At 38.2% G+C, this 19,829-nt stretch overlaps 1 protein-coding gene across 3 annotated transcripts in view; it reads left to right on the top strand.

The window, feature by feature from the left end:
- trappc9 (trafficking protein particle complex subunit 9) overlaps positions 1 to 19,607 on the top strand; it is a 607,852-nt gene extending 588,245 nt beyond the window's left edge. For 2 of the 3 annotated variants that reach the window (XM_060823567.1, XM_060823563.1), the window contains one exon: positions 18,342 to 19,607. In XM_060823567.1, the coding sequence (XP_060679550.1) occupies positions 18,342 to 18,518 (177 nt within the window). In that variant the 3' untranslated portion in view covers positions 18,519 to 19,607. Of the gene's footprint in view, positions 1 to 6,709; positions 6,771 to 15,397; positions 15,485 to 18,341 lie in introns of those variants that run through there. The other variant, XM_060823570.1, reaches the window with a different exon arrangement.
- Positions 19,608 to 19,829: the final 222 nt, after the last annotated feature.

Below are 19,829 nucleotides of genomic sequence, written 5' to 3'. Positions count from 1 at the left end.
TACCCTAGGGCATTTTGATCAGGTAACACACAAACCTCAGAAGTCACATGGGTAAGGGATGATGAGGGGGCAAAAAGGTGTTATCAATATATCACATTTTTTTGAACAGGATTGGATAATATAGTCATATTAGTCCAAATTGAACTAATATTCAAATATTTAGATAATTCAATTAGATTGCTTACAGTGTGGAAACAGGCCTTTCGGCCCATCAAGTCCACACCGACCCGTCGAAGCGCAACCCACCCATATCCCTACACCTAACACTACGGGCAATTTAGCATGGCCAGTTCACCTGACCTGCACATCTTTGGACTGTGGGAGGAAACCGGAGCACCCAGAGGAAACCCACACAGACACGGGGAGAATGTGCAAACTCCACGCAGTCAGTCGCCTGAGCCGGGAATTGAACCCGGGTCTCTGGCGCTGTGAGGCGGCAGTGCTGACCACCGTGCCATCCACAAATTATAATTATACTTTGTTCTTCAATTATCTTTGTTCACCTCCTCTAGTGGAATGCCTATGATCTCAGCTTGCTTTTCAGTGCTATTAACATTTTGATTGAGCTTTCTTTTGCAAACTTATCTACAATTCTAGCTCTTACATCCTCCTTAGTGCTTCTTTGGTTATATGTTCACTTTCCTCTGTAAAAACTTGATTTGAATATTTCTTTGATTGTTTTTCTCTCAACAGCAAACTTGTCGTTTCATTTCAAAATGTTACTACTGATTCCAGGACTATCCTTTTTAAATGTTTATTAATTCTCTTTGTTTTGACCACCAGTTTTCTGTTGTAATTACTTGTTCTGCAGTCTTTCAAAACATTTCATAATTCCTGACTTCCCTTTAGTGTCACACTCCTACATTTATCAGAAACCTATATTTTTTAAATGTGACTTTTAATTCCAATACCTTTATTTACAAATGAAACCCTGACTTTTACTTGTCAGAATATATTTATTATCCCTCTCATGTTTAATTATCTTCCACTGCTGGTTTACTGATCGTTCTGCCATTTTTTGAATGAATTATTCTGTGTTAGATCCCCACTCATCCAACTGTAATGAACCAATTTTAGCCAGGCATCTTTGTTGTAGTCCTCCTTTTGTTCACATCATATTCAGAAATCATTTTTTAAAAATAAAATGAGATAAATCACCAGAAATGCATTATCCTGTTATTTTGTAATATAAATGATACTAAATTTATTTCTTTATTCATGTTATTTGTTCTTCTTCCTTTGTAAAGTAAACTTTTCTTATAAAGATACTGTGATTTAACCTTAACAGCAGATGTTTTTATCATAATACTGGTAGGTTATTGCATAGCAATAAATTAGTACTGCTACTTTAAGGTGCAAGATGTTTTTTGATGTATGATGTCAATTAATACACTATTTATCTTGCTGTGTCAGTGGTATTTTGATGGCTAGGCATGACTTTCAAGTTGTACATTCGTCCATCATTATCAGCCAAAATAACTGGGAGGCTCATGTAATCTATTACTTACGCACAAATGCACGAGCAGCTTCAAGCAAGGGCAAATATGCAGTTAATACTATTAGCTGCACTAAAACAGAATAAACTCTCTGGTTCACCATTTAAACAGTATGAAGCTGCTATATTTTGCACAGTAGATGTGTACTGAACTTTCTAAAGGAAGTTATGTTTTGTCCACTTCAACTTAAATACTCTTTACTTTGTGAGAAGTTTTAATTATCACTCATCAACTCTATAGACTGAAATTAACTATTATATGTTTGGAATCTTCTTCCTTCAGCTTCTATTTCTCCCTCATGTCCATGTTTGTTCTCTCTTTCTGTCCCTGTATATACACTTCGTTCTTTGTACTTGGATTATTAATTTCATAGTACTTCAATCAGGTCACATTTTAGTAATTTGCGATGCAAAAGGTTTGAAGCCCTCAAAATACAAGGGTAAATGTAACGAGCAACAAATAACAATACCATGATTAGGTGAGGTCTTTTACACTGCCTGCTGTAGAAGACTATTTGGTATTGCATAAGGCTTGATCTTATACATAATGTTACTTGAAAGGGACAACTTAGCCCAACTGAACTCATCCACCTACGAATTCCTACAGTAGTCCACCATGCCATCTGACTTCATGATTTTGCCCTCCATTTTGAATATCAATTAAACATTAAACTTTGTTTGAATTTGTCTTTTGATGAATTGTTATTGACCTTCCGAGCAGAGGTAAATGGCTTATCTTTAAATAGTGCTCCAGCATGAACGTTCTGTGCTGTGTTCCCATCTTTAATCATAGAATCATAAAGTACAGAAGAGACTCTTTAGCCCATTAAGTATATACTGTCAAAAATAAACTACGACATTTGTCCTTCTTTCCTGCACTAGACCAATAGCCTTGAACGTTATGATACTCAAGTGTTCATCCAAGTTCAGCCATTAATGGTTGTGAGATTTTCCACCTTAGGCACCCTCACAGACAATGCTTTCCAGTCTCCCCATCAGCCTCTGAGTGAAAAGGTTTTCCTCAAATCTCCTCTAAACCTCCTATCTTCCACTTTAAAATGATGGCCCCTTGTTATTGGCCCTTCAACTAAGGGGAATAACTACTTTCTATTTACCCAGTCCTCATAACTTTATATACATGCCCCTCACAACCTTACATACCTCTAACAGGTCTCACCTCAACCTTTGTTGCTCCAAAGAAGACAACCCAAGCTTATCCAGCCTTTCTTCATAACTGAAATGCTCCATTCCAGACAACATCCTGGTAAAAACCAAAAGAACTACGGATCCTGGAAAATATTCAGCAGGTCTGACAGCATCTGTGGAGAGAAATCAGAGTAAACTTTTCAGCTCAGTTTCAGGCCCTGCTCTGAAGAAGGGTCACTGGACCCGAAAGGTTAAATCTGATTTCTCTCCATAGATGCTGCTAGACCTACTGAGCTTTCCCAGCAACTTTTGTTTTTGTAACATTCCGGTGACTCTCCTCTGCACACCCTCCAGTGCAATCATCCTTCTTACAGTGCGGTGACTAGAACTGCAGACAGTAATCCAACTGTAATCTAACCAAAGTTCTGTCCAGCTCTAACATAACCTCCCGCTCTTATAATCTATGCCTACACTAATAAAGGCAAGCATCCTATATGTTGCCTTACCTATACTATTAATATGTCCTGTCACCTTCTCAGATCTCTGGTCAAGCACTGCAAGATCTCTCTGTTCCTGTAACCTTCTTAGTGTCCTGCCATTCATTGAGTATTCCCTTGTCTTGTTACTTCATCCAAAAAGCATCACCTTACGTTTACCAAGGTTAAGTTCCATCTGCCACTGTTGGCCAATCTTTGTGTCATCTGCAAACTTGCTTATCCATCATTCTTATCTATATTGTTTTGATATATAAAACTATAAGGGACCCAGCACTGATCCCAGTGCACACCAGGTTCCAGTCTCACAAACAGCCTTTTATCTCCACACTCCATCACCTGCCACTAAGCCAATTCTGGATTCAACTTGCCAAAGTAATTTCATGTCAACACTGAGTAATGCACTTTCTTAGGATTTAATAATAATCTGGCATCAGAATACTGACACTTCTCTACATCAGCATTAAATTGTTTCTAATGTGAGCCTGTGACCAAACCAAGTCACAGTCACATAGTTTGATCTGACTAGAGTATGTAAAACATAAAAATGACTTTGTATGTACTACCCTTACATTACTGCTGAAGTTTGAGATCATATTGAAAGGCAAGAAGTTGGTTATAGCCCATTCTGACATCCACAATAAGTGGCATAACTCAATTCCCTTTCCTGGAGGCCTGCCAGCTGAAACTTTCTCTTCATATCTCAGTAATATTGTTTCGTGAACTGCCAGTGCTGTAGGACCACCACAAGGAACTCATGCGTTTTATATGCTGAATGTTTAGCAGAATACCTTGGCCTGACTTAATCCACAGGATGGAATGCAGAAGAGGCGTATGTTAGAGCAGCAAAGGTGAAGGAAGACAATTGTGAGGACTGTGGAGTCTGGGAAAACTACTGTTACTGGCTACACAGCGATTTTTTAAACATTTTTTTTAATGTTAACTATGGCTTAGGGTTTAGCAGCTGCTGATAACCTGAAGCAGAGGTAGTTCCATACCTAGTATGAGTCCAAACCAACCTTGGAAGAAGGTCCAAAAGAGGCCCTGCATATGTGCATGTAAGGAAAGCCTGTTATATTTGGTAGCCCAGGATGTTATCAAAGTTGCCTGTATCAAAGGTCAGAACTGAAAATGTGGTGCTGGAAAAGCGCAGCAGGTCAGGCAACATCCAAGGAGCAGGAGAATCGACGTTTCGGGCATGAGCCCTTCTTCAGTGTGACCTTTATCAAAGGTCACACTTACACATTAAGGTACAAGGCATTGCTCTCCAAAATTTGTTTGTGCTTTCCCCCATTTCTGTCAGAGAAGTTAATATCAGGATCTAGCATCAGTTGCTACCTTAAGATCTTTCTATTTCCAAAGCAAATTACTGCCACTGTTGGGATAAAGTTTATATTTTAAATGCAGTCAGAAAATTTTGCCTAAAATGCATTTAAAATTAGTTTGCATTTCAATTTCCTGATAAAATTAATATGCATAGTTACATACATAATGTCTTCCATGAGCCAATGTAATTAGGCAGAGTAAGAGAGCATTCACATTTCTTTATTTTTCTATCTATTAAAAAGCATTCCATGAAGTATTTAAGAGTGGCAATCTGGTGTAATTTTATGGGCTTTGCTTGATTGAGTTGGGTGGGGGGGGGAACGGGGTGGAGGGGGAGGGGGGGGTAGCAAGAGAGGGGGGTGAATTTAGGATTGGTTCAAACAATTGCGTTAGAGTATTGGCACAGCATGAGTAGTAATTATGTAGAAACACAACCTGAAAAGAAAGTATTGTGAATGTTTGGGGATCTGACATAAAAATATTACGTGCTAGAGAAACACATCAGATCTAGTGACATCTGTGGAACTTGGAAGAAAAGTTGTGTTGGACTCAGAGCATTAAGTTTGCTTCTCTCACAGATCCTTCCAGATCTCCTGAGTTTCTGTAACACTTTGTTTCTATTCAAGAAACTGCACCTTTTTATTTTGTTATTTCTGTTCTTTTATTTAATAGTGTTTAAAAAATATGTCAAGTTTATAGTGACTCGGCATTTTCCTTTTTGTTCTTGTCTCTCCTCAGTCAAGTTTCAAATATTCTTTTGGTGTTTTCTTTGGAAAGTGCATGATTGCATTTGTTTTGAACTGTACACAGTAAATTTCCGTTAGGTTTGTGATTAAGTTCATCCTATTTCAGTTAGCAGAGTCCCCATAAACATGTCACCTAACATTTAATATAATCAATGTTGTCAGATAGATTAACAAGGCATCATCCGACTTGCATCAGATTTTAATATTTAACTTGTTAATGCAGCATGCTCTAATTTTCTTTTCAAAATATTTAGTATACATTTTATTTTTATTTGTAGATAAACTGTTACAATTAAAACACTCATCTAAAAGTGTAATCTATATCAGTTGAACTTGCTTTTTGTTTTTTCCAAACAAAATGTGCAAGATGAACTAGACATTTAGCATTAAAGTTTGAAGTGCGTTAGAAACTTTGTAGTGTGGTTTAAAGAGTAACTAGACACAAACAGAAACACTAGATCTGTTCATTGAATTTTTAAAAAAATAATAATATTCATGAACCAATTGTTGTTACATAAAACATGGGTTAATGCAGAGTACATAGTTTCTAAAGTTTCTACCACACGCTCTGAAAAGGTTCTTGCGCAATAGCCACAAACAAGAATGAAAAGATCAATGAGATCAGTGTCAGTTATTGATTTTGTGCCCTGGGATAAATGTGTCACGGGATCCATTACTTCTTCATGAAAAGACTCGATTCCTCTGTGGAATTTTACCTGATTATATTATATTGTATAAGATTAAGCTTAACAGCAATGATGCTATTAACTCGTTAAATGTCATGGGATCTGTCTACTTCTTTATGAAAAGACTCGATTCCTCTGTGGAATTTTACCTGATTATATTATATTGTATAAGATTAAGCTTAACAGCAATGATGCTATTAACTCGTTAAGTGTCATGGGATCTGTCTACTTCTTCATGAAAAGACTCAATTCTTCTGTGGAATTTTACCTGATTATATTAGATTGTAGCAACAATGATACTATTAACTCTTTATTGTATTTTAGCCTAGCAACAATTAAGTATAACTATGACTATGTGGCAACTGCTCTCTACCAGCTACTTATCAGCTACTTATTGTTTTCTCAGCTAATTAAGTGTTTAACGCGACCTTTAAACAATGCTGACCGAGGCACAGTTTGAGATTCCAGTTCTTTAAACAAATGATGTAATTGCTTAACTTAGACTGTAAGGGATATAAAGCAGAGCTAAAACAGACAGAACTCACTCTTGTCTTGAAACACAGACAATGAGTCACCCAACCATCCTCTGAACCACCAGGCTTGCAGAAAAGACACATTTGTGCAAAATACGGACCGATCGGATGAAACATACGGACGGCTAAGAGCTTGCTGAAATACGCCTGCCTAAAAGATTCTCGGTTGAGGCACTGCATTCTAGCCTGAAGAAGATACAATCTGAACCAACTAGCTGATACACGCTAGTCTATGAAGATCCCATTTGGGACACTCAGGTATTAAGCTCTGCTTTTATCCTAGGTATCTTTTAAGAACATTCAAAAAGGCTGTAACGATTGTGATTAACTGAAAACATCTGATTGTGAGTATTCAACTTATTATATTGATAAATTTCTATTATATTTTACACCACACACTTCGTATTCGCCGAACCTTTATTTGATAAGATATGTTTACCTTTGTGTTGGTATGTTAAGTCTAGAACTTAGCTGAGAAGGCATTAGGATTGACTTAAAGTGAATCCCTCTCACTCCTAGGTGAAAGGATAAACTGAAGGGACCTAGAGACCTGCGATAAACCCAGCCGAGTTTGTAGCTATCAGGACCATACAGTCAATAGGGACCACTGGTAAACTTGACAGGTAACGGCCTCAGGTATATGCCCGAGGTACTGTAGTTTAATCCGGTAGTAACCCATACCTATTGAGGATATCCACCTGAATAACATAACAATTGGCGCCCAACGTGGGGCTCGAGAGATTGCACTATCTTGAACCTCACGGCGTAAATATTATCTTTGTCACCAAATAAACTCCTTCTGTAGGGATATAGCGAATAGTACAAAAAAAAATAAAAGCCCCTCAAAAAGAAAAAGAAAATGGCCAATATACCTGCCTGTTATTTTAGAAATGATTGGGCAGAAATAGTCGCAGCAGGAAACGACAATATAGTCTCCCCACCTAACCTAAGAGGTCAGGAGGTAAGACTGAGGGCAGATGAGTCAGTCCTAGAAGGACTAAACAGACTCAATGGAGAACCTATAGCAGCAAGACTCCGATACAGGTTCAGAATAGAATATGTAGATGGAACTCACCATCACTATGATGGATGCATACCAGCAGATGGAACTGGAAACCCCCTAGAACCAGCCCACCAGCATACCGCTGGCGTTCTACCAGCTCAACATACGGTAACAGTAATTAGAAGAGAAACAGACCTAAGGGGAAGAGAAGTACCGCTAGTACCAGGCATGTCAGAACATGCCTGGGCAGAAGATATAGCTCAGCAAATTATAGTGGCAGCAGACAGAGTGCTCCAAATACCCCAACTAAATAGAGTAGCAGCACAAGTCCTAGTGGCGCAACATGCTGTAGAAAAAGCCCGATGGCTAATCAATAATCCCAGGCCCGGACAAGCCGGACAAGCACCACAACCGGTAGCAGCCCGCCGTGTGTACGGTGATCCCTCACTGAAGAATTTTAAAATCTGCTTCCTAGACTTTCCCTCAGATGACAGAGCAGCAATAAAATATATAATTCAACATTTCGAAAAACTAAAAGCCTTCTTGGAAGGACTAACCCCCCAAGAAAATTCAGATTTATTTAAAGCCCTGGATTGTCCTGCTTTAGATCAGGAACCGCACACCACCATAAATCTAGTTACCATACTCCATGAAGCCCACAACCGGGTATATGGAACCCAAAGAGCAGAAGCAGCCAACAAGATATTCAAAACACTCCTGGAATCAGGGAGAACAATGCTCCAGGTAGCACAATCCGCTGAAGATCTAGAAATAAACTATGTCCAAGTCAGGTCGCAATTATTCAGACAATTCCAGAATGAAGGCCATGCAAACAGGCTCAGGGAAGCCACAAACAGAGCACTAGGACAGGGACAAAACCCATGGCAAGTATTCAGACAAGAATTAATCAACTTAGGAGAAGTCCTCAATCTATCCCTAGATAGAATAGGAAAACAAAATCCCCACGGACCTCAACCAGAAGCCAAGGAAAGGAAATCAGAAAAACCTAAATCAGAAACCCAGAAATCCAAGGCGCAAGGACGCCAACAAAACCAAAGAAAACCATGGACATACCGACCCCAATATGAACCATTGGTTCAGGTAGTGGAAAAAGTCCAACCCAGAAACCAGGGACCTCCCCGACAGCAGCTACCTCCTAGACCAATTCCAGGAGTAAGCCCAAACTATTTAGGGAGAAACCCCATTCCGAATTATCAAGACCCAAGAGCTAGAGGGGGATACCAACCTCCACTACAGCCAGCCCAGCAACCACAACAACCTCGGGAATATAGGCCACCCCAACAAAATTTTAGACCTAGGCCTCCAAATGGACAAGTTCAACAAGAACGATACAACCTGAGACCCAGAAACAGTCAGGGACAAGCAATAACCTCTGGATCAGCCAGAGTGCAAACACAAGGGGACGAAAGGAATACAGAAGGGCAAAGAATCCACCAGACAGGGATGGTGAGAAAACCCAGACAGACAGCAGCAGAACCATGCTACCCTCAAGAACAAGGAAAAATAGAGGGGTATAAACCCCACAGACAGCAATGGCTCTCAATAATGCTAGACACAGGGGCAGAAATGTCATTAATGGACAAAAGTTTGGCAGAAAAACTAAACATACCAAAAGTAGGAACAGAACCTTATCAGGGCATAGGAGCACCTGTAAAATGGGCAGATGTAGGAAAAATCAAATTAATCCTAAAAAATGGAAAACAAATAGAGACTAAAGCTCTAATTATAGAAGGTCTAAAAGACCAGGGAGAACCAGTAATATTAGGATGGGAAGACATTAAAGGACACAAACTACTAGAACAAACAGAAGACAAAAGAACAGAAGACTTAAAAGAAATTTTAGATAAAGAAAGCAACCCCAAAATCAGAGCAAAAATAAAACACCTAGTGCAAACTCACTGGGAAATCTGGCAAAAAGACTCATACCATTGCGGTAATCTAAACATTGATCCCACTCCCACAGGAATGGGACACTTCAAAATCAAAAAGAAGTATGGCATCAACAAACCAGAGATAGCTAGGGAAATCCAAAAAGTCATAGAAAGACTTGAGGAACAGGGAGTCCTAATAGAAAAAGGATCCCCATACAATACACCCATAATTGGAATACCAAAGCCTGATAAGCCAGGAAAGTACAGACTTGTCTGTGACTACCGAGACTTGAATTCAGGATCAGTGCCCTTCTCGTCATACTTTAAAGGAGCTCAGACTACATTGAATACCTTAAGAAGGGAGAAATATAAAACTACCCTAGACTTATCAAATGGATTTTGGAGTCATCCAATCCCAAAAGAAGAGTGGCCATATACAGCCATAACAGACACCCTAGGGAGACAATTAGTTTGGACCAGACTCCCTCAGGGATACCTAAACAGCCCAGTAATATTTTCTGCAGAAGTCAGAAAAACAGTACAAAACTTAGCTCCGCCAGGACAAATAGAATGCTATGTAGATGATATTTATATCACTCATGGTGACCTAGAAGAACATTTTGCCTGCCTACATAGAATAATGGAACACCTGTACCATAAGGGATATATAATTGGACTAGCAAAATCCCAGATCGCCAGAGAAAATGTAAAATACTTAGGAGTGGAACTAACCAATGAAGGAAAAGGACTAACTGAAGAATACAGTGAAAAAATAGCTGATATTCAACCTCCTACCAAAATTAAAGAATTACAAGCAATATTAGGCCTATGTAACTATGCCAGAGACTTTGTCCCAGGATATGCAGAAATATCTAAACCCCTGTACAAAAAACTAACCGAGAAAGTATTCTCATGGACTGAAGAAGATCAAAATAACCTAAATGAACTAATCAACCAATTAAATAAAGCAGAAAACATGGGAAAGCATGAACCAGGGAAAGACATTACACTAGAAGTAATTATAGGGCAAGAAAGTGCCACCGTAAGAGTAACCAGTCAAGGACAGAACAAACCCTTCCAATATATCTCTTTAAACTTTACAGAAACAGAGAGGAAATACCCAAAAATAGAAAAAACATGGGTAGCCATAACTAGAGCAGTGGAACCCATCAGAAAAATCCAAGGGGAAGGAAAGATAATTATCCTCACGGAATTGGCAGAATTACAATCCAAACAACAAAAAATAGAAAGGAGCCAAAGGGTCCACTCGGCCAGGTATGAAAAATGGGATATCCTACTAGCTGACCCCACTATAGAAATACAGCCCCTTACAGGAAAAACAGATACTTGGTGGACACCGAAATATAAACTAGCTGCTACTGAAGAAAAAACTGAATTCAATCCAGATATGTACATCTATACAGATGGTAGTGCCCAAAAAGGCCTGGATAAACAAGGTAAAGAAGAAAAATTAACAGGAATAGGAATAGTAATCGGTACAAAACTAAACAATGAGTTCCAAGACGAAAAGGTCTTAGAAATAAAAGGACCACTGGGAGGTTCAGCCCAGAAAACAGAAGTAAAGGCGTTAGAATTAGCCTTAAAAGAAGCAAGCCAATTTCCTGCAGAACTCCAAATTCTCGTTTGTACAGATAGCTTTTATGCCAGTAGAGGCTATAACGAGGAACTAGATAAATGGAGTGAAAAAGGATTCCATGATTGTAGGAATCACCCCATACAATATAGACAAATATGGGAAGAAATAGCTAGATTAAAAGAAAACCTCCCAAATGTAAAAGTAATACATGTCAGAGGACACCAGAAAGAAGGTGAACACAAAAAAGGAAATGATCTAGCTGACCGAGCAGCCAAAGCCGCAAGTTTGGGAAAAGAATATAAAATAAGAGTAATAACTAGGCAAATGCAAAAAGAGAATCAGGACAAAGAATTGGAAGACTTACTTCAGGGCAAGGAAGTAAAAGGATACCCTAAAAATCAGGACTACTGGGAAGAATCTGATGGGGTAGTCAAAACCAAATTTAAAGATCAAACCACAGAACAGGCTAAGATAATACCCCCTAGAAAAGGGAGAAGAGAACTTATCAAGACGGCCCACGAAGGCTTAGGGGCCGTGCATCCAGGAATAAAAACCACTCAGTCACACCTAAAGCAGAAATACTGGTGGCCTGGGATGAATGCAGAAGTTAAAAGATATTGTAATGAATGCAAAACTTGCCTAAAATATAATATCAAGGGAGGAACTAAAAAAGAACCGAAAATTATTCAGTCACAAAATATGGAGCCCGGGGATAAATGGATAATGGATTTTATCGGCCCATTGCCGACCTCTCACGGGAAAAAGCCATTTAAAAGACCGAATAAATATTGCCTAGTATGTATTGATGAATGTACCGGATTCACCACCCTGATCCCAACAAAGAGTTGTAGGACACAAGATGCTATAGAAGCTAGTGAGTTGATTCTGTTCGCTAACGGGCCTCCCAGAGTAATTCATACAGACCAAGGACCTGGCTTTAAAAACCAGGACTTTAACATGTGGTGTACCGCTCATGGGATACAGCTTGAGTTTAGCACACCTTACCATCCTGAATCGGCAGGAAAGGTAGAACGGAGAAACCAAGATGTCAAACTAGCCTTGGCAAAATTATTGTGCACTCGCGGTGGTAGTTGGAGTCAATGGTTGAAGGAGGTGCAGCTGGCCATCAATAACACACCCATAGATCTCTTAGGAGCAGAGAACCATATAACTCCGCACTATTTGAGATATGGAGTACAAATGAATACAGAAAATAAGCCTGAAATAGAAACCCAAACTAAACTTAAAAAAGAATGGATAGATCTCCTAAAAACTAAAAAAGAAGAATTAAGACAACAAAGGGAACAGAAAATTCAAGAAGACAGAAAATTTTGGCAACCTAAAGTAGGAGATTGGGTACAAGAGAAAAAACAAAATAAATCAGGAAGAGCCTTTAAAGCCCGCTATCATTTGCCTCAACAGATAATCCAAGTAGGAAATAGGACAGTGACAGTCGGGAAGGAAGGTAAAGAAAGGACTTTATCTGTAGATAATATAAGACCAGTTAACAAAGACTAAGAACATGGCAGATTGAATGGCTGTATATTTAGGAGAAGAAGAGAAACACAGGGAACAAATGGAGGGATTTTTTAACCTCCAAGAGAGATGTAAACAGCAGAAATGAAAAAAAATTGGAAACAAATATTTAAAGAAAAAAAAAACAAAAACAGAACAATATGGAGTTAGGACAATTAGGGAAAGGCAAAAGGATACCAAAAGTAAAAAACCCTCCTAAACTTAAAAAAAAACCAAGAAAGAAGAGACTAAGACGATTAAACAAAAGAAACTCACGGCAGAACGCTGCTCTAAGTGTAATATAGTTCAACACACCCTACTATTTATAGTATTAGCCTTTCTAACTATAGGATGGATACTTCAGGCAGTAATAAAGCGCAGCCTGGAATGTAACACAGGTAATAACCCCGACAGCAACAGTAACTCGACAAATTCAGCAGGAATGCCTCTAATAATAGGAGGATTAACCCTATCCAACATGGCCCTAGTAATGTTAGGACTAATTACAATAAATGTTGCGCAAGCTCAAAAATATGAAACTTGGACAGATCCAAGACCCTCAGCAGAAATAATAGGAGAAGAAATTATAGGACACACATACACCTTAGACATAATAGTCTTAAAACAGGAGCTTGTGAATGAAAACCAAGAACAAGATCAAAGAATAGATAATCTTATACAAAATTGGATAGACGAATTACTATCTTATAGTATACAAAATGTTACAACAAATGAAGAAACCTCAGAGAGAGATAGATGGCTCTACTGTTTATACAAAACGTATAACCGTTCAGACTATCAGATCCAGGATCAAAAAACCACTATAACTGCTCCTATCCTATTATTATAAAAATAACACCCATATAATTGGATGCACCGATAAAGCCACACAATGTTATAGCCCATCAGGATACAATACCGCTCTCCTCCAAAACTGCCCAAATGATAATAGAGCAAAAAGAAATGAAACCCATGGACCATGGTCCTGCAAAACTCAGGAAAAGTAGTATATATAGAACACGGTAGATTTAAATGTGGATACACTTATGAAGTTCCTTAGGATAATTACTATGAAAATAATACCAAAAAGTATAACACTGAGGCAGAAAACCCAGATGGAAATCAAACATCTAAATGGAAATCAGTATATCAAGACTGGAAAAAATTAAAATACTTCTTAAAAGACCCACAAAGACAGGGAACTGAAATAAAAGTAGAAAATACAACTCTGTACTGCTACCATTGGGGCAGGATGTACTGCTACAAAACAAAGCAGAATGCCACCTTTTGGGAACAATCTTCTCCTGATAGATGGCTGGTGATAACCACAAATCAAAAAAAGCAATAACAGCAACGATAATGATAATAATAATAATAATAATAGACAACAACAGGCAGAAGCATATATTAAGGATTTATTCAAAAAATCAGAAAATACAATGGGAAAACTCAAAAAACCTAATAATAGAAGTGATAACAATCAAAAAAGACCAAGCCTGGCAAATTGCCTTTAATGACCTTAGAAATCAATTAAATGTAATAACTAGACGATGGTTGCATAACACCGTAAGAACAGAAAACAGGACAATAGCTGATTTAACCTCAAGGGTATACAGATCCCACGTGGAAAACAAAGATCAACAACTAAAGATCTCACTAGTAGAGATCAAATCCATCCTCACAAACGAAAATTACGAAACTAAAATAAAACAACCAATTTGGCAAAGCCTAAAAAAAATGGGTGGCTGAAAAAGGAAAAATGTATTCAAATTAACAATCAGCCTCAACTGATCGAATTCTCTAATTTAATCCTATTAAAACCCTGTGATAATAACACGGTTCAATATGTTAAAAAAAAAGATTGCCAGATAGAGTACTTCCCATCTGGAAATACCTGGCTAACAAACCAGTCAGGAGAATTTAATGTTACGACAGGACATGTCGGATGTAATGGCAAAATTATGAGACAAAACAGAGAAACTTATAAGAACCCGGCAGAAAAAATTAATCTAAAAATAGAAAAACCCAAACCTGACCTAGAACATTTTGAAAGAATGCTAACCATCTATTCAGAAAAGCAATGGATGGAGATAACCTTCTCGGGCCCAACGGATGACGAGAAGCTAAAGACCCTCCAGAACCTAATATCAAAAGAAAGGAAGGCTGACCAAAAAACTCTACAGGAAGAGATAAAAATATGTGTAGAAGAATCAAGAAAAAATTGGTATGATAACTTGCATATTAATGCAGGGACTATGTCAGTATTACAAACTACTGCAAACATTTGGGCGCAAATCTATGATTGGATTTATTGGATTCTATCATGGCTTGGCCTAGAACAACATACACCGCTCTTAGTGAGACTTATCCTACTCTGGGTGTTTGTGGTCGTAATTTGGCCATTTCTCAAGCCATTAATCAAGGGATTGATTCCAGAACGAAAATAAACCACATTCTGCTTCCTCGACCGGCAAGCATGGATGAAACCACAACCAAATACCAAGAAGTCCTAGACTTCCTGGGAAAACAAAACCAAGACTTACTTGGGACTCTGAACTATTGTGAAGGAACGGGAATTTCTCGAACCAATGTGATATTTTCTCCCACATGAAAGAACAATTTAGCCCTGTAGTCATGCCCGTAAGTCTATGGGACGCCTACTGCCACCACCTACCCATTATAGGAGGAAACATTCTGAAAGGACTCCAGCTCCTTTGGGGCTTGGTAGAATATAAATGGGTCCATTTGACCCTAGGTACAGGACTAATTCTCACAATTATGATTGGCTTTGAATTTAAACGAAGAAAATTTGAAATTACTAAGGGAGAATGGGGATCGTTTTTAACACTGATCTCCTCAACCATAATCATATCTTTTAATTACGAACCAGAATGGGCCATTTCTTGTGCTACCATTCACTTGATTCTAAAGACATTAATTGTCTGTCATTCGGTCCTAACACAGACCTCAAACCAGGATAAACCTTCGTTTGTCCAAACCAAAAACCAAACCAAACCTTTGAAACACAGACGCGACCCGTCTTTGGGTGACGCTAAATCAGAAAAACAAAATAAGTCCAAGCAGCTACCACCTTGGAAGAAACCAAAACCACAGAAAACCTGCGTACCAAAATGGAACCAAAAACTTACATTACTGGAACTCAACAAACCCTCTGCATCTATGCGAAAAAAAAACAACCTCAATATTCCTTTATCAATATCCAAAAATTAAAGAATGGGTAACTAGAAAGAAGGAAACCAACACCACACGGAATACGGATGGTGGACTGAGCCAAGAACAGTTCTAAAAGAACACAACATTGGACAATGTTTAAATTGTAATGGACGTAAAAAGGCACAGAGACTAATATGCACATTTTGCTCAATGCTATTCGAAGAATTGAATATGAACATATTACTTTCTGTATGCAAACCAACAAAGATGTTGCCAGACCCAGATTTGATCAAAGGGGAACGCATTCGACAAACACCCCTTTCAAAAGAATATATGGTACAGTATGACCGTAGAAGAGGCCATAACCTGGCTGAACACTTAATGATACTCTCCAAAGGAAAATATACCTTTGTGGACTGTCTGAACTATGTTGCAAAACTACAAAAGCGGAATGAAGAAAACCTAACTGACCTAAACATGCTCCGATCCAACATAAAACAAGACGTGTTTAATTACGTAACCAGAGAAGCCAACAGACCGTTACCTCATCCACAAATCGATATGATAACCGAATGGTCAAAATGGACATGGTCACCTAAAGCCATAGAAACGGTGGTAACTTATACATCACCGACCCATGATTGGAAATGGACGGAAAGAGAATATAAGAACCCACCTGGATACAATGACTGCCTCCTGAGGGAACTCCGGAGAAAACACAAAATATCCCCCTACATGGCATGCGAAAGAGACCGCAAACAGGATCCCAAAGACTACCATGAGTACAAAATGAGGATTCTGAATGAAAGACCAAAACGGATGGTCCAACAAACTTCATGGTACAGTTGGAAACACGATGGCTGTCAAGGCCCCGAACCAAAACCAACATGGAAACCAGAGGTCCGGCTCTTTGACCACCAACATGATTGGAAACGAAATCCACTGATGAAATTCGTCGGAACCCCAACAACTGAATCTGATCATGAAACCCGCCATGGGAAGTCTGACTCAGAATAATTTCGCATAATTAAATGAAATGTATGCGTTGATTTAATGTTGCCTTTTCCGCTTTACTCACAATAGCTCTCATAATAAGAGCGTCAACTGCAACAAACTACACCGCTGATGAATAAAGTGAAGATAATAATAATGGAGCGCAGAAAAACGAAAAACTCCTGATACATGCTGCTATTGGTACAACAATCATTGTAGAACTCTGTTCAGCTATCATTTGAACTTTTTAAAGACACATGGGGAAATCTCGCTTTTCAAGAGGGGGATGTCACGGGATCCATTACTTCTTCATGAAAAGACTCGATTCCTCTGTGGAATTTTACCTGATTATATTATATTGTATAAGATTAAGCTTAACAGCAATGATGCTATTAACTCGTTAAATGTCATGGGATCTGTCTACTTCTTTATGAAAAGACTCGATTCCTCTGTGGAATTTTACCTGATTATATTATATTGTATAAGATTAAGCTTAACAGCAATGATGCTATTAACTCGTTAAGTGTCATGGGATCTGTCTACTTCTTCATGAAAAGACTCAATTCTTCTGTGGAATTTTACCTGATTATATTAGATTGTAGCAACAATGATACTATTAACTCTTTATTGTATTTTAGCCTAGCAACAATTAAGTATAACTATGACTATGTGGCAACTGCTCTCTACCAGCTACTTATCAGCTACTTATTGTTTTCTCAGCTAATTAAGTGTTTAACGCGACCTTTAAACAATGCTGACCGAGGCACAGTTTGAGATTCCAGTTCTTTAAACAAATGATGTAATTGCTTAACTTAGACTGTAAGGGATATAAAGCAGAGCTAAAACAGACAGAACTCACTCTTGTCTTGAAACACAGACAATGAGTCACCCAACCATCCTCTGAACCACCAGGCTTGCAGAAAAGACACATTTGTGCAAAATACGGACCGATCGGATGAAACATACGGACGGCTAAGAGCTTGCTGAAATACGCCTGCCTAAAAGATTCTCGGTTGAGGCACTGCATTCTAGCCTGAAGAAGATACAATCTGAACCAACTAGCTGATACACGCTAGTCTATGAAGATCCCATTTGGGACACTCAGGTATTAAGCTCTGCTTTTATCCTAGGTATCTTTTAAGAACATTCAAAAAGGCTGTAACGATTGTGATTAACTGAAAACATCTGATTGTGAGTATTCAACTTATTATATTGATAAATTTCTATTATATTTTACACCACACACTTCGTATTCGCCGAACCTTTATTTGATAAGATATGTTTACCTTTGTGTTGGTATGTTAAGTCTAGAACTTAGCTGAGAAGGCATTAGGATTGACTTAAAGTGAATCCCTCTCACTCCTAGGTGAAAGGATAAACTGAAGGGACCTAGAGACCTGCGATAAACCCAGCCGAGTTTGTAGCTATCAGGACCATACAGTCAATAGGGACCACTGGTAAACTTGACAGGTAACGGCCTCAGGTATATGCCCGAGGTACTGTAGTTTAATCCGGTAGTAACCCATACCTATTGAGGATATCCACCTGAATAACATAACAAATGGCTTGCCTTATTGCATAGTGTCTGTTGATGGAATCACAGACACAAAAGCACAAGGGTTGAAAACTTTGTATACTAGTCTGTCCTTGTTAGGATCTGTCTATTTGTCTGATGATGAATAGTTTCTCTTTTATATTATAGGTTTTTTTGTGAATTGCATTTTACTTTTTTATTTTTCAGGTGAAATCTACTGAAGAATGTGTTTGCAGTGGAGCTCTCCTATTCCTGTATGCTGGTGATTACTACTTGAATATAAAATTTCATGATAACTCAAATAGGGAGCTACCCCTTTCTTGGTTCTGCTTGCCAAGTGTTCATGTGCGTGCCATGGATCCCACTCAACACACAAAACTTTAAATTTATATTTAAAAATTGTAAGATTAGTGAGTTAAATCATTGTAAATATTGACTAACTAGTCATACCTGCCAACAAGATCTCACTGAATATTCTGGTTTAAGATTACGCTGGCATTTGTCCAAAAAAAGCTTCTAGATTTTTCTGTAAAGCTTGCTTAGCCAAATTTTTACATATCCAAGGGATTGATGACTACTGTCAGTAAAATTAATCGTTAGTAATAAATCTGTATTATAGAGGAGCCAGGGTGTACCTTTGAATGAAATAAAAGATAGTTATAAGTTGGTACACTGCCTGTTCTCTAATCAGAACCTTGGTAAAATTATAAAGATAAATTTACATTTCTTGGCATGGTTAGGTCAGAAACTGGTGCACAATGAAATTTAGTTGTTAAAAATGTTTCACAGATTTTGGCTCTAAGAATAATGGGAATAGAAGGAAGGTTGACAAATAATATCAGTATTGTAATTATGAAGGCTTGTATTCTTTACAAGTCTGAAATGACAATGCTGTATAGCTCAGTCTTAATGCTCAGTTAATTCCTTATCCTTTTGAAACACTGTACTGTTCAAATGTATGGGCACAATGTCTTGATGGCCTGTTATATCTGTAAGGTACCTGCAGTTGTTTTTGAGAGTTAAGGCAATGTGTCCTGTTCACACTGCAATGAATTGGCTGCTGCCCTTCAGAGGTATTTGTTAACTTTTCTTTCTCCCCCTAAGATGTTAGTAAAACCATTTTTAATCTTACCAATAAACAATTTCAAGAAAACAACTGGAAAGCCAGTTACAAACTCAGGGTTTTTTTACATTTAACAATTGTGATTTATGAATAATTCAACTTCATGATTACTTTGCAGTTGAACATCTGCAATTATTATAAAGTAATTAGAATTATAAAGATTAGTGGGATTATGCCACAGTTTCAGTTGCAGTGTGAACAAGGCGATGTCTTTTTTGATTCATACAAAATTCAGGAACTACTGTAACTGGCATCTCTGTACACCAACCAAACTGCTGTTGTAAAGATATGTTTCTCTTCCTGTACCTGCAAAACATTGTATCTTTGGAAATAAATTTTGCTTGCATGTCCATCTGTAATCAGCAGTTTCATTCTAACTAATTGTTATTCTTTGAATGTATAGCATATATTTTCACTGAAAAGTTTGAATCCCACTTGCAATATTATACCAAGTTAAAGGTCACACCTGGTTATAGTCCAACAGGTTTATTTGAAACTACTAGCTTTCGGAGCGCTGCTCCTTTGTCAGGTGGCTAGTGGGGCAGGATCATAAGACCCAGAAATTCTGCTAT

This window comes from Hemiscyllium ocellatum, chromosome 4 (assembly GCF_020745735.1).
Source record: "Hemiscyllium ocellatum isolate sHemOce1 chromosome 4, sHemOce1.pat.X.cur, whole genome shotgun sequence".
NCBI classification, from domain to species: Eukaryota; Metazoa; Chordata; class Chondrichthyes; order Orectolobiformes; family Hemiscylliidae; genus Hemiscyllium; species Hemiscyllium ocellatum.
This window is presented reverse-complemented; position numbering and strand designations above follow the sequence as displayed.